General features: G+C 46.2%; 1 protein-coding gene and 1 long non-coding RNA gene across 9 annotated transcripts in view; one reads left to right on the top strand and one right to left on the bottom strand.

The window, feature by feature from the left end:
- Positions 1 to 27,497, top strand: part of LOC118364938 (regulatory-associated protein of mTOR) — a 213,873-nt gene that overhangs the window by 174,543 nt on the left and 11,833 nt on the right. Inside the window, exons 23-30 of one of the 7 annotated variants that reach the window (XM_052490559.1) lie at positions 5,576 to 5,679; positions 5,888 to 6,080; positions 6,587 to 6,697; positions 11,987 to 12,092; positions 15,531 to 15,645; positions 16,361 to 16,485; positions 22,572 to 22,673; positions 26,827 to 26,877. In XM_052490559.1, coding sequence (XP_052346519.1) covers positions 5,576 to 5,679; positions 5,888 to 6,080; positions 6,587 to 6,697; positions 11,987 to 12,092; positions 15,531 to 15,645; positions 16,361 to 16,485; positions 22,572 to 22,673; positions 26,827 to 26,877 — 907 coding nt within the window. Of the gene's footprint in view, positions 1 to 5,548; positions 5,680 to 5,887; positions 6,081 to 6,586; positions 6,698 to 11,986; positions 12,093 to 15,530; positions 15,646 to 16,360; positions 16,486 to 22,571; positions 22,698 to 26,826; positions 26,878 to 27,497 lie in introns of all 7 variants that reach the window. The other 6 variants (XM_052490558.1, XM_052490556.1, XM_052490557.1 and 3 more) reach the window with 6 other exon arrangements.
- LOC127914454 (uncharacterized) lies at positions 19,005 to 20,905 on the bottom strand. Of its 2 annotated transcripts, XR_008088400.1 has the most exons (5): positions 20,798 to 20,905; positions 19,812 to 20,712; positions 19,676 to 19,777; positions 19,421 to 19,505; positions 19,005 to 19,237 (listed from the first exon to the last, which is right to left on the bottom strand). It is a non-coding gene; the product is annotated as an uncharacterized LOC127914454 (long non-coding RNA). The 2 variants fall into 2 exon arrangements; XR_008088399.1 differs by lacking the exons at positions 19,005 to 19,237; positions 19,421 to 19,505 and having other exon boundaries at positions 19,764 to 20,423; positions 20,509 to 20,712.

Raw genomic sequence — 27,497 nt, 5'->3', positions numbered from 1 at the left:
CTCTAATGTATGAAACACTGCAGCAGACTGTAATGCATGAAACACTGCAGCAGACTGTAATGCATGAAACACTGCAGCAGACTCTAATGTATGAAACACTGCAGCAGACTCTAATGCATGAAACATTGCAGTAGACTCTAATGTATGAAACATTGCAGTAGACTCTAATGTATGAAACATTGCAGTAGACTCTAATGTATGAAACATTGCAGTAGACTCTAATGTATGAAACATTGCAGTAGACTCTAATGTATGAAACATTGCAGTATACTCTAATGTATGAAACATTGCAGTAGACTCTAATGTATGAAACATTGCAGTAGACTCTAATGTATGAAACATTGCAGTAGACTGTAATGTATAAAACATTGCAGTAGACTCTAATGCATGAAACATTGCAGTAGACTGTAATGTATGAAACATTGCAGTAGACTCTAATGTATGAAACATTGCAGTAGACTCTAATGCATGAAACATTGCAGTAGACTGTAATGTATGAAACATTGCAGTAGACTCTAATGTATGAAACATTGCAGTAGACTCTAATGTATGAAACATTGCAGTAGACTCTAATGTATGAAACATTGCAGTAGACTCTAATGTATGAAACATTGCAGTAGACTCTAATGTATGAAACATTGCAGTAGACTCTAATGTATGAAACATTGCAGTAGACTCTAATGTATGAAACATTGCAGTAGACTCTAATGTATGAAACATTGCAGTAGACTCTAATGTATGAAACATTGCAGTAGACTCTAATGTATGATGGGACAGTATTTTTTAAAATATACAATGTGGTCCACTGCTGCATTCTCAGTTCCTTGCAGTCCCCCAGAACTGTTCATCTCATCTTTTGGGCTTCCCACTGAAGCCCCAAAAAAACAAAACTGGACATAATATTACATTGCAACAGACTCTAATGTATGAAACGTTGCAGTAGACTCTAATGTATGAAACATTGCAGTAGACTCTAATGTATGAAACATTGCAGTAGACTCTAATGTATGAAACATTGCAGTAGACTCTAATGTATGATGGGACAGTATTTTTTTAAATATACAATGTGGTCCACTGCTGCATTCTCAGTTCCTTGCAGTCCCCCAGAACTGTTCATCTCATCTTTTGGGCTTCCCACTGAAGCCCCGTAAAAAAAAAAAAACTGGACATATTCGATATTACATTGCAACAGACTCTAATGTATGAAACGTTGCAATAGACTCATGTATGTGGCACTGCAACAGACTCTAATGTATGAAACGTTGCAACAGACTCTAATGTATGATGCCGCAGTATTTAAAAAAAAATATATATATAATGTGGGCCACTGCTGCAGTCTCAGGAAAGTGCATTTCACCATGAGTCTCTAACATCATGGCTTGTAAACGTATCGTCTCCAGTGAACTCACTCTTTCTCCTCAACACAATCCACAGTCCTGTGCAACTCTTCTCTGAGACAGAAACGGGTGGGGGGGAGCCCAGGTGGAAATCCCTGTGCATCTCTGTACGTGTCCCAAAATGACCCCTTATTCAAGTTGTGCACCACATGGTGAATAGGGTGTCATTTGGGATGCACCTCTCTCTCTTTGTTGTTTCCTGCTCTTTTGATCCGCCTGTAGATGAGCACGGGAGGAACTATCCTCTCTCTATTGCAGTGCTTGTTTCATCTCCCGAAGGTTTTCCTTCCTAAGATGATTTTAGGAGGATTTTCTTTCATCAGCCCCCCCCCCCTCACGATACATTCAGGTTCAAATGGACTGATTTAACCTCTAAATGATCATTGCCGTAGAGACTTTTTCCCCCCTCTAACCACTTACCCGGTGAAATGAAAGTTAATGAACAAGCGAATGCGAATGGCGACGACTTCAACTGTGTCTGTGATGTGACATACAGACGCGCACAAACAATTATTGCACTGTAAATTGTCTTCCTGTACTAACGCTTATGCAACCCATTCCATCCTACTGAGGCGTTGACTTTATGTTCGCGTTCTTGTTGTTGCGTTGTCGCTAAAGGACCTGCGTGTAAAAGCATTCCATTGGACGCCGTATGCCGCGTGCATCCTGTTCACGCCACTGATAAAACTGGAAACCTCAACTTTACTCCCGTCGACAATGAAAAAGCCATCTCCCACGGATGCAGGGACTCTCCACTTCCCACTTACCTAGTCGTCACACACTCCTCAGCCTGACAGCACTTCAGAGGGAAGAACAAAGAGGGTCTACCCACATCTTCACACACACACACACACACACACACACACGCTTAAAAACAAGTGTCAATCCAGGTATTCAGTGTCCCGTGCTAAACACATTATTGACTGGAGTGCGTAACGGTTTGGTGCAGCCCGCGTCCGGAGAAGCCGGAGCTCTCGACAGCCTTCCCTTGACAAGCAGAGAAATTATCTCATTGGTTTAAGTGTCCAACCGAGCAAATCCAATTCTGTTTTAATTAGGATTTTTAGCGCCTAGTTGCCAGGTGCCAAGGAGGATGGAAGTGTGAAACGCACGCAGGCTCTATGTTCTCCAAATGAACATTTAGTGCTTAGTCAGTTGTCCAACTGAAATGTGTCTTCCGCATTTAAGCCAACCCCTCTGAATCAGAGAGGTGCGGAGGGCTGCCTTAATCAACATCCACATCTTTGGAGCCCGGGGAACACTGCCTTGCTCAGGGGCAGAATGACAGATTTTTACCTTGTCAGCTTGGGGATTCGATCCAGCAACCTTTCGGCGACCTGCAGCCCCTTAGGAGGTTTAAGCCTAAAGGTTAATTGGTCATTTTTTTGTATGTGGTCCATACTTTGTGATGATAAGATTGAAGTAGAATTTGGATGGGAGTCTTGGCTACTCTCTCACACTCTAATATCAGTCGTCCCAGGGCGTTGTGGGTGAATGTTAGCCTTCAACAGGGTTTCTTATTGCAGAAGTGCAGGTAGATCCCTTCCCATTTCAGTTTGTTTGCTTCTGTTTGGTTCCTAATGAATACCCCTTTTTGGTCCCAGATCTGGTTTTCTCTTGTGCCGACTCCTACAGACCACCAGTAGGAGTTAGCAAGAGAGCACAAACTCATCTGGAATCAGGCTTGATGAATGTCTCACATTCGGGGAAACAGCTCTCAAAGCTCTAAAACCCGCTGCATGAGATAATGGGGAAACCATGAGACCCACTCTTCTCAACCCACAATCTCTGGGCCTTACACAGCAGAAAATCACCACTCTCACTTCCACAATCCCTCCCTCTCGGTACTCCCCCAACAATCAGATTGCTCCTTCCTTCAGACCACGTCCCCTTTCCAACCAATCACACCTCAGTTTGAGACCACTTCACAGGGCTATTATCGTTGATCAGGGAGGTGTTCTGTACTTTTGTGCGCCCGCAGAACATTTAAATCCCCCTTTTGAATAATTCAACACTCACAAGTACAGCGATACTGGCTGGGGATGCATCCCAAAATGGCACCCTATTCCCTACACAGTGCACGACTTTTCACCAGGGCCCAGTAGTGCACCAAATAGGGGAATAGGGTGCCATTTGGGACCTGGATGCCGTGAACGTTGCCTGCTGCAGTAGCAGTCGGGTTGCAGGTCTCCTGGCCCGCCAGGAAGCCCCTTGTGATAACAGGGTGCATATATATATATATATACTCTACAGTATCTCTCTAGTTGTGTGTGTTTTGTTAGCTTGGCTTTTGGAAGTGATGAATAAGTAAGGGAAGTAAGTAGAGGGGGGACAGGATGTTCCACAGCGCCGCCGCGTTGGCGTCTCCGTTAAGTGCACCGGGGGCGGAACGCGTCTGACGCGTCTGAACTCGGCAGCGTACAATTATGCAACGATATGTCATGTTTTGAGTGCATTACGGTAGGAAGCGTTGTCTATGGGGAAACCGTGCATCAATGTGGTGAAGATGACTACGTTCGCACTGGTGGTGGAACGAGTTGGTTTGAACCAGCCGGGCACTTAAATGACATGCAATTATTGGACACAATTACGCAGCAATTCTATGTAATGTTTTGCTTACATTATGCTGGGAAAGCGTTGCCTGTTGGGGAACGATACGCGTGTTGTTGTCCCACCATGACGATGCGCCAATGGTGGAACACGTCGGTTCAAAGCCAAGCACTTTATACCATACAATTGTGGGACAAACTCACTCAACAATGGTATGTTTTACATCCAGGAAGCTTAGTCTGTAGGGTAACGATACCCATTGTCTTCCATGCTAGAATCATTATGGCTGTGTATGTTACATGGGAAATAACATCCCAGTAATTCGATTTCTTACGCTGTCAAACCGACTTCATCACCAGCTCCTCTTACTGATTGTGGTGAAATGGCACGTTTCACATCTTCCTCCTTTTGCTATTCTCTCTCCTCCTCTTCTTCCGCTTGCTGTGACTATTGTTTAATACTGATACCTGGACTCGCTTTGTACAGAGGGAAAGCTAACCTCCATTGTTCCTTAGCTGATATGAGCATCTCAATTAACACTTAGCAAAAGGCTCCCAGTGGGAGATGAGAGAAATTGGACCCTTTTTGAAGATTTCTGTCCAAAAAGAAAAACAATGCTGCTTCTCTGTGATGGTGTCTGTTTGTGCCTGTGTGTATGTTAAGAGATTGTTGCCTAAATGCTTTGTCTGTGTTAGTGTGGCGTTACAATGTGCCAGTGCGGTGGTGGTGTGATGATGACTTGTTTTCTCCCACCTTATTCATATTTTATACTGCAGTTTGTGAAGCCTCCCAGAGTAGTGACAGTCCGTAACGACTGTCATTTCTGTGCTTCTTTTTAATGAAGCGCCCGCCTTCAAACAAAAGTAATTGATGCTGCCGCAACCCACACCACACACACACACACACACACACACACACACACACACACACACACACACACACACACACACTACCACTGGTAATTAGCATAGAAATCAAATCAAAAGGCAATTCCAGATGGTTGAATGTGTTTGTTTGCTGGTGTTAACTGGATCTCCTAAAGCCAACCGGGTTTTTCTCTCTGCTCTGTCTTTTTGTAAACAACTCGCTGTTATTCATCAGCTTTCCCTTATTGAGTTTTACTCTCCTCTGGTGAATAGCTGTTACAGTGTATACTGGCGTTGATTCTGTTCTTGATCGGTGCGGTACCGGGAGGATTTCAAGGTGTCTGGCTGGTGTTGTTGTATAGATCATTTGTTGAAGTGTAATATGTTGAAATACAGTAGAAGTTCACCCACCTGTTCAAGTTACAGAACATAGGACAGTAAGTTTCCTGACAAAGTATGGTGTAGCCTGTTTGCTTATGTTTTATGTTACATTGAGCTCTTCATGGCTATTCTCATTCCTCTGTTTTTGTACTCCTGCTCTCTCTTCTCCTCCTGTCTCCCTCTTCTCCTCCTGTCTCTCTCTTCTCCTCCTGTCTCCCTCTTCTCCTCCTGTCTCCCTCTTCTCCTCCTGTCTCTCTCTTCTCCTCCTGTCTCCCTCTTCTCCTCCTGTCTCCCTCTTCTCCTCCTGTCTCCGGTCTCTCCATCTCTCTTCTCCTCCTGTCTCCGGTCTCTCAGGCCCTGTCTCTGTCTCTGTCTCCCCAGGCCACTATGAACGCTCGGCCCCAGAGGATCCTGGACTCTGGCTCTCTCACCCAGTCGGCCCCCGCCAGCCCCACCAGCAAGGGGGCACACATCCACCAGGCAGGGTGAGTGACATGCACACACACAAGACGCACGCTCAACTCATATTACACACAGTCATCATATTCTTAACCCTACCAGGAATATTGGTGTAGCAGACACACACACACACACACACACTACTTTACGTCCACCGTCCTCATTTTCTCACCAATGCTCTCCTGCCACCTACACTAACCTCCCTCTCCCTCCCAAATCTGCCTCTTCTCCCAGTGGTTCTCCCCCCATGCCCAGTGCCAGCAGCTCCAGTCTGACCAATGAGGTGCCCAAACCCCCGACACGTGGTGGAGAACAGCCCCCCACGCGACCCCCCTACACCCCCACGCTGGGCGGACAGGCCCCCCACTCCCACCAGTTCCCCCGCACGCGCAAGATGTTCGACAAGGGGCCCTCCGGCTCTGAACAGGTACCCTGACGTCTAAGAACTCATTTCTGGTGAACTGGTTTCTTAAGGAAAAACCTAAGCAGTAACGTAAGAACATGTTGAGCGACAGCGACTTTAACTTTCTTCTGAGGTCGATAGTAAAACGAAGACGGGGCAGTTGAGGAGAAATGCAGTCTCAGGACTCCACTAGCATACCCATTTAAACAAGAATTTTATGCTAACTACCTCAATTGCTCAATGAATGCTTCTGCAGAATTTCTTTAGCTTTACTTGCTTCATTTTTGTTAATTTAGTCTGTTTGATTAATTACGAAAGAGAACTCCCAGACACTTATTTTTGGATGATCTTTTACAGTGAATTCTGAGAGTGGGGGTGGTGTGTATTGGTGGTAGTGTGTTTAAAATGAGGATATTTTTAAGTGTGTGTGTGTGTGTGTGTGTGTGTGTGTGTGTGTGTGTGTGTGTGTGTGTGTGTGTGTGTGTGTGTGTGTGTGTGTGTGTGTGTGTGTGTGTGTGTGTGTGTGTCAGGCCGGGGATGATGCAGATGACCCAGGAGGTCACAAGGCCTACATGAATGCCAACCTGTCTACAGGGCTGTGTGACTGGAGCGCCAAGTACTTTGCTCAGCCTGTTATGAAGGTACTGTACTACACTTCTCTTTCTATTTTCATCCCTCTTTCACTCTCACACTCTCTCTCTCTCGCCGTCCCCCCTGCGCACGCACGCACACACACACAACTGTAGTGTGTCTCAGTACCTGTTCAAGGAAGCTGTTAAGCCTGTTACAGCACCTGACCTTCCTTTGATGGTCAGAGGAAGCAGCTGAGTCATGTGTATGGCTGTCTCCACACACACACACACAAACACACAAACTTGCACATGCGTGCACACACACACACACACACACACAGTGTCCTCACACATACACATTCTCACACACAGTTATAACTATAATGCAGTTATAGGAGCCGCTACACCCTCCAACGCTTTCTCAAACCAGCCTTTCATCTCTCCATCCTCTCCTCTGGAAGAAAGAAGAGAAAAATAAACGTTGTCAGCTCGTCTTGACTTTGCCAAACTGACTCTGGTCTGAAGGTGAGAGAGGGAAAGAGAGAGACGGATGGTGAGAGACTGTCGGTGGAAAAGAGAGAAGGGGCTTGAGAAACAGTACAGAGAGGCAGGAACAAAGTGGGGACATGGTATAGAAGGGGTGATGGGGTGAGTTGAGACGGATAGGAGAGAGGGAGGAAAACGAGAGAGGGAAGAGAGAGGGAGAGGTATGCACTTTGCAGAAGTACAAATGAGAAAGCTGTGTTTGCAATTTCTGTAACGCTCCCATAAAGAGCCTTTGTGTCTGAAAGTCTGTACACAGGTTATCATATCAATGTGTCAGCAGTACGAGGTGTGTGTGTATAACCATTAGCAGAGCTTTTGTGTGTGTGTCTCCCTCCTTTCTCAGACAGGGTCATTGTACAGTCAGTGTGTAATGTCCCACATAGGGCTGAGATATCCACATAGGGCTGAGATATCCATATAGGGCTGAGTTATCCACATAGGGCTGAGATATCCATATAGGGCTGAGTTATCCATATAGGGCTGAGTTATCCATATAGGGCTGAGATATCCACATAGGGCTGAGATATCCACATAGGGCTGAGATATCCACATAGGGCTGAGTTATCCACATAGGGCTGAGTTATCCACATAGGGCTGAGTTATCCACATAGGGCTGAGTTATCCACATAGGGCTGAGTTATCCACATAGGGCTGAGATATCCACATAGGGCTGAGTTATCCACATAGGGCTGAGTTATCCACATAGGGCTGAGTTATCCACATAGGGCTGAGATATCCACATAGGGCTGAGTTATCCACATAGGGCTGAGATATCCACATAGGGCTGAGATATCCACATAGGGCTGAGATATCCACATAGGGCTGAGATATCCACATAGGGCTGAGATATCCACATAGGGCTGAGTTATCCACATAGGGCTGAGATATCCACATAGGGCTGAGATAGATGTCACAGGGCTGAGTTATCCACACAGGGATGAGCTAGGGATGAGATGTCCACATAGGGCTGAGATATCCACATAGGGCTGAGTTATCATAGGGCTGAGTTATCCACATAGGGCTGAGATGTCCACATAGGGCTGAGATGTCCACATAGGGCTGAGATGTCCACATATGGCTGAGATATCCATAATCGCTTTTTTTTTTTTGCGCCATGAATGTAACATTCAAATGTATTAAGGGTCCCCTGGGAAACTGACCAACACTTTGGTGCCTACCCTATCACAACTTCTACTGTACCGGCCTTTTAATTCGATGTCATGCCAATTCGATTATTAGCCCATATCCTGGAGTCCTAGCTGAGACCCATCATCATGACAGCCTCTCACCTTGACACACGCACCTACACACACGCTCATCAGCTCTGACTGAGGCCGGCCTTAGTGTCTTAGCACTGTAGAGATGTCCAAGCAAACAGTGACTTGCACACGCTATTTCCTTTATTTAATCATTATTTTTCTATCCCCCTTTCGACTCTTTCTCTCTCCCCTTCTACCCTCTTTCTCTCCCCCTTTTTACTCTCCCCCCTTCTACTCGCTCTCTCTCTCTACCATCCCTGTCTCGCTCCACCCCCCTCCAGCTGTCCCTCCCTCCACCCCTCTACATGTTATGTCACTGTGAGTGCTTGGTGGTGATTACCAGAGCATATGAATCCGCATGCGGTTGCAGCTGCAGTAGCAGTCAGTGGCTGTGTCCGAAATGGCTCCCTATCCCCTAGAAAACACACTATGGGCCCTGGTCAAAAGTACATAGGGACTAGGGTGCCATTTGGGATGCAATCAGTGTGTGGCTGCTCTGTTAGTGTTTAGTATTCAGAGGGCAGAGCAGGGAGCCTGGTGGGGCATGTACTTAATAAGCAGCAACAGTCTGGCCTCACAACCCTCCACCATTACACTCCATTACAGCCTTTCTCTGTGCATTACCAGCCCTGTCCATAATGCTAATGGTTACAGCTATACACACAGGGACATGTACGCTCACACGGACGCACAGAAACAGACATGCACACACCTCCACTTAGAAACACACACAGATCTACACACAAATGCACGCATGCACAGACACACGCGTACACACAGGGAAACACTCAAACTCAATCCCTTCCTTGCCCTCTGCAATTACACCAGAGGACCTCCATTGATGTTCGCTAATGATTCTCTCCCTGTCAGGGACTAAGGGATGGAGGAAACCCCTCAACACAGCCTGAGAGGCAGCCCTCAGAAAGAGAGGGATGAATGGATGGAGAGAAAGAGGGGGCTATGGGAGTGTGAGGGGGGAGAAAACCCCTCAACACAGCCTGAGGCAGCCCTCAGAAAGAGAGGGATGAATGGATGGAGAGAAAGAGGGGGCTATGGGAGTGTGGGGGAGGAGAAAACCCCTCAACACAGCCTGAGAGGCAGCCCTCAGAAAGAGAGGGATGAATGGATGGAGAGAAAGAGGGGGCTATGGGAGTGTGGGGGAGGAGAAAACCCCTCAACACAGCCTGAGAGGCAGCCCTCAGAAAGAGAGAGATGAATGGATGGAGAGAAAGAGGGGGCTATGGGAGTGTGAGGGGGGAGAAAACCCCTCAACACAGCCTGAGAGGCAGCCCTCAGAAAGAGAGGGATGAATGGATGGAGAGAAAGAGGGGGCTATGGGAGTGTGAGGGGGGAGAAAACCCCTCAACACAGCCTGAGGCAGCCCTCAGAAAGAGAGGGATGAAGGGATAGAGAGAAAGAGGGGGCTATGGGAGTGTGGGGGAGGAGAAAACCCCTCAACACAGCCTGAGAGGCAGCCCTCAGAGAGGTGATGGATGGAGAGCGAGGGAGGGAGGGGTTAAGGAATGGATAGAGGGGGAGGAGAGATGAGAGGACAAGCAAGGATAGAGCTTTTAACACTTCAAGCCTACGAGGCGATCCTCTTCATTTGTCTCATTAACCCATCATTCCAAAGAACGGGATGACAGAACGAGAGGAGAGGGTGAGATAAGAGTGTTAGATGGGCAGGAAGAGGATGAGGGTGGTTTGAAACGTGGGAGAGAACACTTAGCAGCCTGAGAGGCAACCATGTTCATTTAGCCCAGCATCAAGAAGCTCTCGTCTTTATGCAAGACCATGAAGGAGTATAATTCTAGGGGAGCGAGAGGAAGGGAAGCAAGTGTCTTCATCTTTTAGCGCTGTAACCACTTCCAGTTTAGACCTGCTTCTGCCCTATTCAATCTGATAGAAATACAACAGGTACAGTGGAAGTCAGAAGTTTACATACACCTCAGCCAAATACATTTAAACTCAGTTTTTCACAATTCCTGGCATTTAATCCGAGTAAAAATGCCCTGTCTTAAGTCAGTTAGGATCACCACTTTATTTTAAGAATGTGAAATGTCAGATTAATAGTAGAGAGAATTATTGATTTCAGCTTTTATTTCTTTCATCACATTCCCACTGGGTCAGAAGTTTACATAAACTCAATTAGTATTTGGTAGCATTGCCTTTATACTGTTTAACTTGGGTCAAACGTTTCAGGTAGCCTTCCACAAGCTTCCCACAATAAGTTGGGTGAATTTTGACCCATTCCTCCTGACAGAGCTTGTGTAACTGAGTCAGGTTTGTCGACCTCCCTGTTCGCACACACTTTTCAGTATTGCCCACAAATCTTCAATAGGATTGAGGTCAGGGCTTTGTGATGGCCACTCCAATAAATTGACTTTGTTGTCCTTAAGCCATTTTGCCACAACTTTGGAAGTATGCTTGGGGTCATTGTCCATTTGGAAGATCCATTTGCGACCAAGCTTTAACTTCCTGACTGATGTCTTGAGATGTTGCTTCAATATAACCACATAATTTTCCTCCCTCATGATGCCATCTATTTTGTGAGGTGCACCAGTCCCTCCTGCAGCAAATCACCCCCACAACATGATGCTGCCACCCCCGTGCTTGACGGTTGGGATGGTGTTCTTTGGCTTGCAAGCATCCCCCTTTTTCCTCCAAACATAACGATGGTCATTATGGCCAAACAGTTCTATTTTTGTTTCCTCAGACCAGAGGACATTTCTCCAAATAGTACAATCTTTGTCCCCATGTGCAGTTGCAAACTGTAGTCTGGCTTTTTTATGGCGGTTTTGGAGCTGTGGCTTCTTCCTTGCTGGGCGTCCTTTCAGATTATGCCGATATAAGACTTGTTTTACCGTGGATATAAATACTTTTGTACCCGTTTCCTCCAGCATCTTCACAAGGTCCTTTGCTGTTCTGGGATTGATTTGCATTTTTCGCACAAAAGTACGTTCATCTCTAGGAGAAAGAACGCGTCTCCTTCCTGAGCTGTATGACTGCTGCGTCGTCCCATGGTGTTTATACTTGCGTACTATTGTTTGTACAGTTGAACATGGTACCTTCAGGCGTTTGGAAATTGCTCCCAAGGATGAACCAGGCTTGTGGAGGTCTCCAATTTTTGGCTGATTTCTTTTGATTTTCCCATGATGTTAAGCAAAGAGGCACTGAGTTTGAAGGTAGGCTTTGAAATACATCCACGGGTACACCTCCATATGACTCAAATGATGTCAATTAGCCTATCAGAAGCTTCTAAAGCCATGACATCATTTTCTGGAATTTCCAAGCTGTTTTTCAAGACACAGTGAACTTAGTGTATGTAAACTTCTGACCCACTGGAATTGTGATAGTGAATTATAAGTGAAATAATCTGTCTGTTAACAATTGTTTGAAAATGTACTTGTCATGCACATAGTAGACATCCTAACTGACTTGCCAAAACTATAGTTTGTTAACAAGACATTTGTGGAGTGGTTGAAAAACGAGCTTTAATGACTCCAACCTAAGTGTATGTAAACTTTTTCTGGCTCTCTTTCTCTCTCTCTAGATTCCAGAGGAGCATGATGTGGAGAGTCAGGTGAGGAAAGAGAGGGAGTGGAGGTTCCTGAGGAACGCCCGTGTTCGAAAACAGAGCCAACGCATCACGCAGAGAGGTGACACACACAAACACTATGCATAGCTACACATAAATACACAGATCCACGATGCATCGCGACACACACTTGTGTAGATTTGCTGTCACTCACCCACAGTATAGAAGAACAAAAACCTGTGCCCATGCACATGTCACACATACCTTGGCAGAGGGATAGGGAGATATTTGAAGGGTGAAACACATCAGTGAGGGGAACGTGAGTATGCATATGAAGTTAGAGTGGGTTCGAGGATCTATTGGAATCCCCCCTTGTTCCAAAAGCTCCAACACACACACACACTACACACACACACACACACTACACACACACATTAAAGACCCCAGGCTTCAGCGCAGCTCCCCAGCTCCCCCTTTGAAGTCAGAGCCTGCTCAAACAGAATGGCTAACACTCCCACGTCACTGCCAGCTCCTACAACACACATGGGCGTACGCACACACACACACACACACAGGATACACACACGCACGCTCACGAGTCCATTGGCGTCAGAGCTGAGGCTCACATACGCATGTATCGCTCTCTCCCCTTTTAACCATCCCTTTCTGCCATCCTCTACAGTTGAGAGACTGAAAGATCAGGGCTGCCCTCATTCATTCTCCTGCCTCTGGGGAGATGGACAGACAGAGAAAAGACAGGGGGAGGGAGGGGGTACATTTGAAGAGAAAGCGAGGGAGACCGATAGGGGGAGTTAGAGGGTGACAAAGAATAGGGAGGGAGGAGTAGAGACTGAGGGGGTGAGAAAGGAGACAAGTAAAACTTGATAGAGGGTCAAGAAAAAAAACAGGGAAGGCAACAGACATGAAAGAAGAGAGCCGGGGAACAGAGACAGGAAAGAAGAGAGCCAGGGAACGGAGACAGGAAAGAAGAGAGCCGGGGAACAGAGACAGGAAAGAAGAGAGCCGGGGAACGGAGACATGAAAGAAGAGAGCCGGGAACGGAGACATGAAAGAAGAGAGCCAGGGGAACGGAGACATGAAAGAAGAGAGCCAGGGGAACGGAGACAGGAAAGAAGAGAGCCGGGAACGGAGACAGGAAAGAAGAGAGCCGGGAACAGAGACAGGAAAGAAGAGAGCCGGGGAACAGAGACAGGAAAGAAGAGAGCCAGAGACAGGGAACAGAGACAGGAAAGAAGAGAGCAGAGACAGGAAAGAAGAGAGGGGAAAGGAGACAGGAAAGAAGAGAGCAGGAAAGAAGAGAGCCGGGGAACAGAGACAGGGAAGAGAGGGGAACAGAGACATGAAAGAAGAGAGCCGGGAAAGGAGACATGAAAGAAGAGAGCCAGGGGGAACAGAGAAGGAGGAAAGAAGAGAGCCGGGGAAAGGAGACAGGAAAAAGAAGAGAGCCAGAGACAGGGAACAGAGACAGGAAAGAAGAGAGCCGGGGAACAGAGACAGGAAAGAAGAGAGCCGGGAACGGAGACAGGAAAGAAGAGAGCCGGGGAACGGAGACAGGAAAGAAGAGAGCCAGGGGAACGGAGACAGGAAAGAAGAGAGCCGGGAACAGAGACAGGAAAGAAGAGAGCCGGGGGAGACAGGAAAGAAGAGAGACATGAAAGAAGAGAGCCGGGGAACAGAGACAGGAAAGAAGAGAGCCAGGGAACGGAGACAGGAAAGAAGAGAGCCGGGGAACAGAGACAGGAAAGAAGAGAGCCGGGGAACAGAGACAGGAAAGAAGAGAGCCAGGGAACGGAGACAGGAAAGAAGAGAGCCGGGGAACAGAGACAGGAAAGAAGAGAGCCAGGGAACGGAGACAGGAAAGAAGAGAGCCAGGGAACAGAGACAGGAAAGAAGAGAGCCGGGGAACGGAGACAGGAAAGAAGAGAGCCAGGGAACAGAGACAGGAAAGAAGAGAGCCAGGGAACGGAGACAGGAAAGAAGAGAGCCGGGGAACAGAGACAGGAAAGAAGAGAGCCGGGGAACAGAGACAGGAAAGAAGAGAGCCGGGGAACAGAGACAGGAAAGAAGAGAGCCGGGGAACAGAGACAGGAAAGAAGAGAGCCAGGAAAGAAGAGAGGGGAACGGAGACATGAAAGAAGAGAGCCAGGGGAACGGAGACATGAAAGAAGAGAGCAGGAAAGAAGAGAGCCGGGGAACAGAGACAGGAAAGAAGAGAGCCGGGGAACAGAGACAGGAAAGAAGAGAGCCGGGAACAGAGACAGGAAAGAAGAGAGCCGGGGAACAGAGACAGGAAAGAAGAGAGCCGGGGAACAGAGACAGGAAAGAAGAGAGCCGGGGAACGGAGACAGGAAAGAAGAGAGCCGGGGAACAGAGACAGGAAAGAAGAGAGCCGGGGAACGGAGACAGGAAAGAAGAGAGCCGGGGAACAGAGACAGGAAAGAAGAGAGCCGGGAACGGAGACAGGAAAGAAGAGAGCCGGGAACAGAGACAGGAAAAAGAGAGAGAGCCAGGGGAACGGAGACAGGAAAGAAGAGAGCCAGGAAAGAAGAGAGCCGGGGAACGGAGACAGGAAAGAAGAGAGCCGGGGAACAGAGACAGGAAAGAAGAGAGCCAGGGAACGGAGACAGGAAAGAAGAGAGCCGGGGAACGGAGACAGGAAAGAAGAGAGCCGGGTAACGGAGACAGGAAAGAAGAGAGCCGGGGAACGGAGACAGGAAAGAAGAGAGCCGGGGAACGGAGACAGGAAAGAAGAGAGCCGGGGAACGGAGACAGGAAAGAAGAGAGCCGGGGAACAGAGACAGGAAAGAAGAGAGCCAGGGAACGGAGACAGGAAAGAAGAGAGCCGGGGAATCAACCTCAAAGGCTTCTAAAAAACTGATTGAACTGTTTTATTTGTGATGAAAAACGTGATGAGTTTGCTGAAAGCAACAATACAAGGTTTCCCCGCTCGCAGTATTGAATTTTGCATGGTAGAGAAAACGACACAGACAAGACTAGCTTTTAATTAACACCTTTTCAGAGTCTGAAATCCTTGCCAAGGTCTTGCTAGGCTAGATTAAAAAACATTTTCCTCCAGTATTTCTTTTGTTCCCGACTTTATGAAATATTTTTTTCAATTAGTATTTCTTCTCTGAAATTCTTGACAGTCCACTTTGAGACATTCCAGATAGCCCGAAGGACACCTTGACGACACAAGTGATGCTTGTCATGGCAGCGAAGCCAGACCTTTTTAGACAAGGATTGTAATGCGACTATTGAATAGGGGCTCTCATGAGCAAATGTTCCAATCTTTATGGGAGATACAAGAGCTTTTTCATCCAAACATATCTTTACTATCATGATACCACAGTCACACACCCATATAAATATAGACCGCTTGACTTATTTTCGTGAATTGATGAAGGCAAATAATATATATATGGATTGTAATTGTTTGACCGTTTACATTTTGTACATTTTTTATTTATCTATGACTGACTGTTTGATTCTTGTTTGGTGTCAGGTGACTGATAGTGCTCAGTGTCTCCTCCCCCTCTAGGCGTGACGCGTCTGGACGACCAGATCTTCATCAACCGTAACCCTGGCGTTCCCTCCGTGGTTAAGTTCCACCCCTTCAACCCCTGCATCGCCGTGGCAGACAAAGACAGCATCTGGTGAGAGACTGCTGTCTTGTGCGCAACGCCCCAGCTATATTTGAGACGCATTATTGACTGTCTCGTATGAGTCTGTCCCTGTACATGATGCTCTACTTTGGCCAGAGACAAACAGTGCCTTCAGAAACTTTTCACACAAGGAGCACGACAGTATGTGAGAAAGAGGAAGCCATTTGAGATGTGGCCATTGACTGTGTTTGTTTGCTGATCTGAGGACTGGATATGTGGAAACAAGCCATATGGTGTGGGTTATTTGTGTTCGTCTCTGTGAAAAGAGTTTGAAAGTCATCAGAACCAGGTCATTCAGACACATGCTGTAGTGGCAGCCCTGAGAAAAAGTCTGTCCCCTATCAGGGCCATGACACAGTCCAGTGACGCACATAGAAACATAGCTGGCAGTGCTACAGACACTTGGTTTGATGTATAGTGCTGGAAGTGACTAAAGTGCTGGAAGTGACTGAAGTGCTGGGAGTGACTGAAGTGCTGGAAGTGACTAAAGTGCTGGGAGTGACTGAAGTGCTGGGAGTGACTGAAGTGCTGGGAGTGACTGAAGTGCTGGGAGTGACTGAAGTGCTGGGAGTGACTGAAGTGCTGGGAGTGACTGAAGTGCTGGGAGTGACTGAAGTGCTGGGAGTGACTGAAGTGCTGGGAGTGACTGAAGTGCTGGAAGTGACTGAAGTGCTGGAAGTGACTGAAGTGTATGTGTGTTCTGTAGTTTCTGGGACTGGGAGAAGGCGGAGAGGTTGGACTATTTCTACAACGGGAACCCTCGCTACACCCGCATCACAGCTATGGAGTACCTCAACGGACACGACTACTCCCTGCTGCTCACTGCTACAGGTCAGACACACACACACCTCTACTGTGTCCACACCTCTACTCTGTCGACACCTATACTCTGTCCACACCTATACTCTGTCCACACCTATACTCTGTCCACACCTATACTCTGTCCACACCTATACTCTGTCGACACCTATACTCTGTCGACTCCTCTACTGTGTCCACACCTCTACTGTGTCCACACCTCTACTGTGTCCACACCTCTACTGTGTCCACACCTCTACTGTGTCCACACCTCTACTCTGTCCACACCTCTATACTCTGTCCACACCTATACTCTGTCCACGTCTATACTCTGTCGACACCTATACTCTGTCCACACCTATACTCTGTCCACACCTATACTCTGTCCACACCTATACTCTGTCCACACCTATACTCTGTCCACACCTATACTCTGTCCACACCTATACTCTGTCCACACCTATACTCTGTCCACACCTATACTCTGTACACACCTATACTCTGTACACACCTATACTCTGTACACACCTATACACTGTACACACCTATACTCTGTACACACCTATACTCTGTACACACCTATACTCTGTACACACCTATACTCTGTACACACCTATACTCTGTACACACCTATACTCTGTCCACACCTATACTCTGTCCACACCTATACACTGTACACACCTATACTCTGTCCACACCTATACACTATACACACCTATACACTATACACACCTATACTCGGTCCACACCTATACACTATACACACCTATACTCTGTCCACACCTATACACTATACACACCTATACTCTGTCCACACCTATACACTATACACACCTATACACTATACACACCTATACTCTGTCCACACCTATACACTATACACACCTATACTCTGTCCACACCTATACTCTGTCGACACCTATACTCTGTCGACACCTATACTCTGTCGACACCTATACTCTGTCGACACCTATACTCTGTCGACACCTATACTCTGTCCACACCTATACTCTGTCCACACCTATACTCTGTCGACACCTATACTCTGTCGACACCTATACTCTGTCGACACCTATACTCTGTCCACACCTATACTCTGTCCACACCTATACTCTGTCCACACCTATACTCTGTCCACACCTATACTCTGTCACACACTCTGTCCACACCTACTCTGTCACACCTATACCTATCACTCTATACTCTGTCCACACTCTGTCCACACCTATACTCTGTCCACACCTATACTCTGTCCACACCTATACTCTGTCCACACCTATACTCTGTCCACACCTATACTCTGTCCACACCTATACTCTGTCCACACCTATACTCTGTCCACACCTATACTCTGTCCACACCTATACTCTGTCCACACCTATACTCTGTCCACACCTATACTCTGTCCACACCTATACTCTGTCCACACCTATACTCTGTCCACACCTATACTCTGTCCACACCTATACTCTGTCCACACCTATACTCTGTCCACACCTATACTCTGTCGACACCTATACTCTGTCGACACCTATACTCTGTCCACACCTATACTCTGTCGACACCTATACTCTGTCCACACCTATACTCTGTCCACACCTATACTCTGTCCACACCTATACTCTGTCGACACCTATACTCTGTCCACACCTATACTCTGTCGACACCTATACTCTGTCGACACCTATACTCTGTCGACACCTATACTCTGTCGACACCTATACTCTGTCGACACCTATACTCTGTCGACACCTATACTCTGTCGACACCTATACTCTGTCGACACCTATACTCTGTCGACACCTATACTCTGTCCACACCTATACTCTGTCCACACCTATACTCTGTCCACACCTATACTCTGTCCACACCTATACTCTGTCCACACCTATACTCTGTCCACACCTATACTCTGTCCACACCTATACTCTGTCGACACCTATACTCTGTCGACACCTATACTCTGTCGACACCTATACTCTGTCGACACCTATACTCTGTCCACACCTATACTCTGTCCACACCTATACTCTGTCCACACCTATACTCTGTCCACACCTATACTCTGTCCACACCTATACTCTGTCCACACCTATACTCTGTCCACACCTATACTCTGTCCACACCACTGTCCACACCTATACTCTGTCCACACCTATACTCTGTCCACACCTATACTCTGTCCACACCTATACTCTGTCCACACCTATACTCTGTCCACACCTATACTCTGTCGACACCTATACTCTGTCCACACCTATACTCTGTCCACACCTATACTCTGTCCACACCTATACTCTGTCCACACCTATACTCTGTCCACACCTATACTCTGTCCACACCTATACTCTGTCCACACCTATACTCTGTCCACACCTATACTCTGTCCACACCTATACTCTGTCCACACCTATACTCTGTCCACACCTATACTCTGTCCACACCTATACTCTGTCACACACCTATACTCTGTCCACACCTATACTCTGTACACACCTATACTCTGTCCACACCTATACTCTGTCCACACCTATACTCTGTCCACACCTATACTCTGTCCACACCTATACACTATACACACCTATACTCTGTCCACACCTATACACTATACACACCTATACTCTGTCCACACCTATACACTATACACACCTATACTCTGTCCACACCTATACACTATACACACCTATACACTATACACACCTATACTCTGTCCACACCTATACACTATACACACCTATACACTATACACACCTATACTCTGTCCACACCTATACACTATACACACCTATACTCTGTCCACACCTATACACTATACACACCTATACTCTGTCCACACCTATACACTATACACACCTATACACTATACCTATACTCTGTCCACACCTATACACTATACACACCTATACTCTGTCCACACCTATACACTATACACACCTATACACTATACACACCTATACTCTGTCCACACCTATACACTATACACACCTATACACTATACACACCTATACTCGGTCCACACCTATACACTATACACACCTATACTCTGTCCACACCTATACACTATACACACCTATACTCTGTCCACACCTATACACTATACACACCTATACTCGGTACACACCTATACTCTGTCCACACCTATACTCTGTCCACACCTATACACTATACACACCTATACACTATACACACCTATACACTATACACACCTATACTCTGTCCACACCTATACTCTGTCCACACCTATACACTATACACACCTATACACTATACACACCTATACTCTGTCCACACCTATACACTATACACACCTATACACTATACACACCTATACACTATACACACCTATACACTATACACACCTATACTCTGTCCACACCTATACACTATACACACCTATACTCTGTCCACACCTATACACTATACACACCTATACACTATACACACCTATACTCGGTCCACACCTATACACTATACACACCTATACTCTGTCCACACCTATACTCTGTCCACACCTATACACTATACACACCTATACACTATACACACCTATACTCTGTCCACACCTATACACTATACACACCTATACTCTGTCCACACCTATACTCTGTCCACACCTATACACTATACACACCTATACACTATACACACCTATACTCTGTCCACACCTATACACTATACACACCTATACTCTGTCCACACCTATACACTATACACACCTATACACTATACACACCTATACTCGGTCCACACCTATACACTATACACACCTATACTCTGTCCACACCTATACTCTGTCCACACCTATACACTATACACACCTATACACTATACACACCTATACTCTGTCCACACCTATACACTATACACACCTATACTCTGTCCACACCTATACTCTGTCCACACCTATACACTATACACACCTATACTCTGTCCACACCTATACTCTGTCCACACCTATACACTATACACACCTATACTCTGTCCACACCTATACTCTGTCCACACCTATACACTATACACACCTATACTCTGTCCACACCTATACACTATACACACCTATACACTATACACACCTATACTCGGTCCACACCTATACACTATACACACCTATACTCTGTCCACACCTATACTCTGTCCACACCTATACACTATACACACCTATACACTATACACACCTATACTCTGTCCACACCTATACACTATACACACCTATACTCTGTCCACACCTATACTCTGTCCACACCTATACACTATACACACCTATACTCTGTCCACACCTATACTCTGTCCACACCTATACACTATACACACCTATACTCTGTCCACACCTATACACTATACACACCTATACACTATACACACCTATACTCTGTCCACACCTATACACTATACACACCTATACTCTGTCCACACCTATACTCTGTCCACACCTATACACTATACACACCTATACTCTGTCCACACCTATACTCTGTCCACACCTATACTCTGTCCACACCTATACTCTGTCCACACCTATACTTTGTCCACACCTATACTCCGTATCGCTGGTTCGATTCACCGAGCCGAAATTTTTTAATTCTCCCCCCTTCAATCATCTCACGAACAAGCACATACACTCAGACTTAATCATCTTGTGCGTCACACAAACATATGCAAGCACACATACAGGTTAAAAAAAAAACTATCTAACAAACAGTCAATCTCTTCAGCATCACCCAATCGAACTGAATGCAGAGATCTTGAACAATGCAGAAACTAAATAGACCCAAGTTGCCTCAATTCAAGTACACCATTTTGCAGCAAATAAATGTGCATGTTTCCTCCCTCCTAGACCTTGAGGCCTTAATAAACAAGTCTCAAACGCCTGACTCACATCCTCAGACAGGAGCACGCGCACATTGTTCCCTGGGTGACAAATGCAGTCTTAAATAAGTATAAAAGGAATTAAGTTGGCAGCGTTATATTGAATTGCTGGAGAGCACCATTCTGTTCACTTTATTTCTCTCATGTGAAACTAATTATGGCAGGGCTGTATTAAAATGCTTTGCGCCTCCAAAATCATATACAGTAATGTGATTTTGTCTGTCATTTTAAACATAGTCATTCATTCACCCTGGTTTGCAGTCCTGTCTGAATACTTTCAAAATGCATCCGTATTTTGATGTTCTTCCCTACCTTGACGTGAAGGATCAAGCTCGATGAGTCTTTGCTTCTAGGAAGAACAGACTACATTGAAACATGGCCTTGACTTGGGCTAAGTGGCTCAAAACTGAACGCTCAGGGATTCTTTGACAAATCTGTTCAGGAGGACTAGAGAAACAAGACCCTGTTATTAACACAGCCTTGAACTTAGATGTGGCTGTGATGGACTTGGCCAACCCGGCTTCCCGTGGGAGTTTATTAATACTGGATTATTTGATTAATCCGAGTTAACGCAGCGTTGTGTTGCCATGGGTCAGTGGTGCACTTGAGTGATGCGTGTGTAGTGTACTCATCTGTCGGTCTGTGTGTGTGTGTGTGTGTGTGTGTGTGCTTGAAAGCAGTGGTATGGTGCCAGGCTTGAAGAAGAGGCGCATTGTATTGTACATATGAGTTTGTAAAGTTGAAGGAGGCTAGAGGCTGAAGAGACGAGGTCAAATTGCTTGAAAGTTGCTTTGTTGTAGACCCATTGCAAGAACTTTTGTTCAGAGATTTGTTAAGGGATAGGATGCCTCCCGAACAGCAACCTATTCCCTATATAGTGCACCCATAGGGCTCTGGTCAAAAGTAGTGCACTATCTAGGGAATAGGGTGCCTTTTGGGATACAAGCCATAGACTGTGCTTCTGTTGTGTTCTTTCTGCACTCTGAGGTCACGGACGCGCCCGAGGCCATAGTGGTTAATGCAAATCCACGTGCACATGCTTCGTCTCTCATGGGCACACAGGGAGGAAGTGTTTGTGAAAGTGTAAATATGGAAGTTGTAAGCGACCTCTAACCTTGAATTATAATATCTAACGTTTTTTTTCTTTCTCTCTTTTCCTCTTTTCCTTCTCGGTCACCCTCCTTCCTTTCTCCAACCATCCTCTCTCTTTCTCTCACTCTTTTTTTCTCTCCCCCCCCCTCCTCCTCCTCTAGACGACGGGGCGTTGCGTATCTGGAAGAACTTTGCGGACCAGCGGAACCCCGAGATGGTGACGGCGTGGCAGGGCCTGTCCGACATGCTCCCCACCACCCGAGGTCAGCCCTCCTCCAGCGCCCACAGTAAAGAACACGCTATTTACCCCCCCTAGACCTCCTCTATTTATCAGCCTAGACCCTCAGTGTACCTCCACATCGACATCCGTTTTACCCCCAGTCCCACCACCACCGCCACACAATACAACCTTTACCCCATTCCCATCCACCCCACTACCCCAAACCCTCAATCCACCTAGTCCCCACCCGCTCAGAAGTCAGACCCGCATCTCCCCACATCCCCTTTCCACTAATTCTCCAACCCCGGTCATATTTCTCACTCTACATCTGCAAATCGCTTGTCCATGTTCCTCTCTGTATTTCTCTGACGTGGATTAGAGTGTAATCGGCTATGCTTGTGGATGGCAGGTGCAGGAAATTGGCTGCTTCATTCTGCATTCATTCATTCATTCGTTCATTTGTCAGGGACGATGTGCAATGTTTCATACTAATCTTGGGATGTATTTTGATGCAGATCACCAGTTTTGGAGCAGTTTAGGCTCGAGTTAGAATTGCGTCAAATCAAACCAACGTTTAATGGTCGCATGCACAGTTTAGCCCATGTCATCGCGGGTGCTGTGAAATGCTTATGGTTACTAGCTCCTAACAATGCAGTAAACTGTAAAGAAATGAAGACGCGTCGGTATGAAACTAATTAACAACCCAAAAAGCGCTGTAACAAGTCATCCAAACGCGATCTATACGTGTATACACCCGATGAATATCCTCGAGATATGAGAAGAATGCGATGTACAGCAGTAGATATATTAAGAGTTGAGCTATGTCAGGAATCCAGTATATGAATAAACAACTGTAACTAAAATGTATAGAAGTAGAAATATAAGAAGTGTGTGAGTACATACAGGCCAAGGACGAGCTTTTGTAAGACATTCAGTACATAGCTGAATCACATTCACTTGTTGTCTGTGGTGGGCGTGTAGGAGGAGGGCAGGCGAGTGCGCTAGCTGGTAGGACGTTAGCTCTGACAGCTTTGTGTAGAATCATAGAATGAGAGACGCTCTGGGGCGGCAGGGTAGCCTAGAGCGTTGGACTAGTAAGCGAAAGGTTGCAAGATCGCATCCCCGAGCTGACAAGGTACAAATCTGTCGTTCTGCCCCTGAACAAGGCAGTTATAACCCACTGTTCCTAGGCCGTCATTGAAAATAAGAATTGGTTCTTAACTGACTTGCCTGGTTAAATAAAGGTCAAATAAAAAAATGAATTGTGTTCTGTGTGTCCCCCCTTGACAAAGATGAGCAGCGTCCCTGCTCAGGGTACCTGCTGAGAGGCGACACACTTAACTAGCGTCACAGGGAGAGCTGTCAGGTATACCGCAATCAGGATTTAGCAGGGTAGCCACCACTTCACCTTGGAGGTGGAGAGCGGTGGAGAGGGTCTGCGCAGCTCAAGCTTGCGTTGACACAGCTAGCGCCGTTCAAATGAACAGATGCCATCGTGAGATCATCGTTGGCACCGATTTGTAACTGCTTCAGAAGCACAAACACACACTCCAAATCTCCCCCATCTCCATAACACAGGCTCTCCCCTCCACCCAGTAGCTTGTGTCGGGTGCTATTCCTCGTCGTTTTGCCTCCTTTCATTGAGGTCTTCTAACTCTGGCCTGCTACTTTCCTGCTACGTTGACTTTATGTTGGTTTAAAGTTTCATCTTCCTCTAGCAGAACAAGGCTGCCAGCTCCCCCACAATGTAATAGTTGGTGTTAATTGTCACTATGCTATATGCAGTTAGTCCTGTTGTATTGCAGTACGGACACACACACATTCATGTGCAAAACATGCTCTTTCCATGACAGACTGACCAGATGAATCCAGGTGACAGCTATGATCCCTTACTGATGTCACTTGTTAAATCCTCTTCAATCAGTGTAGATGAAGGTGAGGAGACAGGTTAAAGTAGGATTTTTAAGCCTTGTGACAAGTGAGATATGGATTGTGTCATTCAGAGGATGAAATGGCAAGATAAAAGATGTAAGTGCCTTTGAAACGGGTATGGTAGTAGGTGCCAGGAGCACCGATTTGAGTGTGTCAAGAACTGCAACGCTGCTGGGTTTTTCACGCTCAACTGTTTCCCTCGTGTCTTAAGAAAGGTCCACCACCCAAAGGACATCCAGCCATCTTGACACAACTGTAGGAAGCATTGGACTCAACATGGGCCAGCATCCCCGTGGAACGCTTTTGACACCTCGTAGAGTCCATGCCGCTACGAATTGAGGCTGTTCTGAGGGCAAAATGGAGGAAAACTCAATAGTATGAGGCTGTTCTTAACGTTTTGTACTCTGTGTACTAGAGGTCGGCCGATTATGATTTTCACCGCCGATACCGATACTGATTGAGGCCCAAAAAAGTCGATGCCGATTAATCGGCCAATTTTTATTTATTTGTAATAATGACAATTACAACAATACTGAATGAACACTTATTTTAACTTAATATAATACATCAATAAAATCAATTTAGCCTCAAATAAATAATGAAACATGTTGAATTTGGTTTAAATGATGCAAAAACAAAGTGTTGGAGAAGAAAGTAAAAGGGCAATATGTGCCATGTAAGAAAGCTAACGTTTAAGTTCCTTGCTCAAAACATGAGAACATATGAAAGCTGGTGTTTCCTTTTAACATGAGTCTTCAATATTTCCAGGTAAGAAGTTTTAGGTTGTAGTTATTATAGGAATTATAGGACTTTTTCCCTCTATACCATTTGTATTTCATTAACCTTTGACTATTGGATGTTCTTATAGGCACTTTAGTATTGCCAGTGTAACAGTATAGCTTCCTTTCCTCTCCTCGCTCCTCCCTGGGCTCGAACCAGCAACACAACGACAACAGCCACCATTGAAGCAGCGCTACCCATGCAGAGCAAGGGGAACAACTACTAGAAGGCTCAGAGCGAGTGACGTTTGAAGCGCTATTAGCGCGCACTAACTTCGGTTACACCAGCCTCACTTATCTCGGGAGTTGATATGCTTGAAGTCATAAACAGCTCAATGCTTGATGCACACCGAAGAGCTGCTGGCAAAACGCACAAAAGTGCTGTTTGAATTAATGTTTACGCACCTGCTTCTGCCTACCACCGCTCAGTCAGATACTTAGATGTATGCTTGTATACTCAGTCAGATTATATGCAACGCAGGACACGCTAGATAATATCTAGTAATATCATCAACCATGTGTAGTTAACTAGTGATTATGATTGATTGATTGTTTTTTATAAGATAAGTTTAATGCTAGCTAGCAACTTACCTTGGCTTACTGCATTCGAATAGCAACGAGAGGCAGGTCGTTATTGCGTTGGACTAGTTAACTGTAAGGTTGCAAGATTGGATCCCCCGAGCTGACAAGGTGAAAATCTGTCGTTCTGCCCCTGAACGAGGCAGTTAACCCAGTGTTCCTAGGCCGTCATTGAAAATAAGCATGTGTCTTAACTGACTTGCCTAGTTAAATAAAGGTGAAATAAAAGTGTAAAAAAATATTAAAAATCGGTGTCCAAAAATACTGATTTCCGATTGGCCATTCCGATTAATCGGTCGACCTCTACTGTGCACATACACACTCATTCACACTCACATACGTGAACACCAACACCACGTGTATTCAACAAGGTGCACACACACACACTCGTCCTCCCTGTGGTACAGGGGATTTAGACTCTTCTGCCCTCCAGGCTTTTAGATGAGATATAATCTGCATCCCAAATGGCACCCTATTCCCTATATAGTGCACTACTTTTGGCCAAGGCCTTAGGGTGCATATATGATTTAAGATGGAGTGTAGCTATCTGGAGCCTGCTTTAAATGCAGAGCCAGTAGTTGAGTCGTGGAATATCTCTCTGGTTTTGATCCGGGCATGTCCATGGTGTTAATTTGGAAGATGTCATGCTGGGGAAACTGTGGCCTTGTTCTTCCACTGCTCATTGTGTCTGTCTGTCTCTGTCTGTCTGTCAGACTCGCACAAACTAATACACAGAGAGAGAGTGCGTGTGCGAGACCGCGTGTATGCGTCGGAGTGTGTGTCTGTGCATGTGGGGGGTCCTTGCTTAACAGTATGACATGCTGGGGCTGATGTGCTTCTGACTCTCCTTCCCCTCTCCCTGGCGCCTCCCTATCTCCCTCCTCCTTTCTGCTCCTCCCCTTGCAGGTCTGGCCAGGCGGGTCTCCATCTATCTTGACAGGAGTAAGGGACAGGGAGGTGAGTGCTGCTGCCGTCTTTCCCTCTCGCCTGACTCGGTGTACTGCACAAACTCCAGCAGTCTGCCCCTGCACTACTTCTTCCCCCTGTTACCTGACCCTCCATCCCTCCATTCGACCCCCCCCAGGCCTCCCTTTCTTCAGTATCCCTCTCTCCACAGGCCAAAGCTTGGTATCGTGTATTCCTACCAGTACAAAACAGACATGAAGGATGACAAACTCTGCCCAGACAACTCTGCCCAGTTTTCAGGAATTGTTTTTGCATCGTTTGACCCTTATGAATGAATGAACACAAAAACAGTATGTGTATATGTAGTTAGAGCAATGCTTCAACTGCAGCGTGAACCTGCCGTTTCTGGTTCTATCGGCCCAGTATCGTTACAACTGTCAACACGGCACCCCCATATGGGTTATAACAGATTTTTTTTTTGGGGGGGGGGCATCCTCAATCATCTAATTTGTATAATTAGAGGCCTGCTGGTAATGTGGGATGTTGATAGTAGAACTAATGGACCTCCTTCCTCTAGCCCTGAGGCCTCAGTACCTGTGATTAGTTCCCTCCACAGCCAAGCAAAGGGGCCTTAAAACTGTCTTCGTCCAGACTTGGGTTTTTCCCCTGCA

The sequence above is a fragment of the Oncorhynchus keta genome, chromosome 32, assembly GCF_023373465.1.
Source record: "Oncorhynchus keta strain PuntledgeMale-10-30-2019 chromosome 32, Oket_V2, whole genome shotgun sequence".
In the NCBI taxonomy this organism is placed as follows: Eukaryota; Metazoa; Chordata; class Actinopteri; order Salmoniformes; family Salmonidae; genus Oncorhynchus; species Oncorhynchus keta.
The sequence above is the reverse complement of the archived record's forward strand: the minus strand, read 5'-3'. Positions and strand labels throughout refer to the sequence as shown.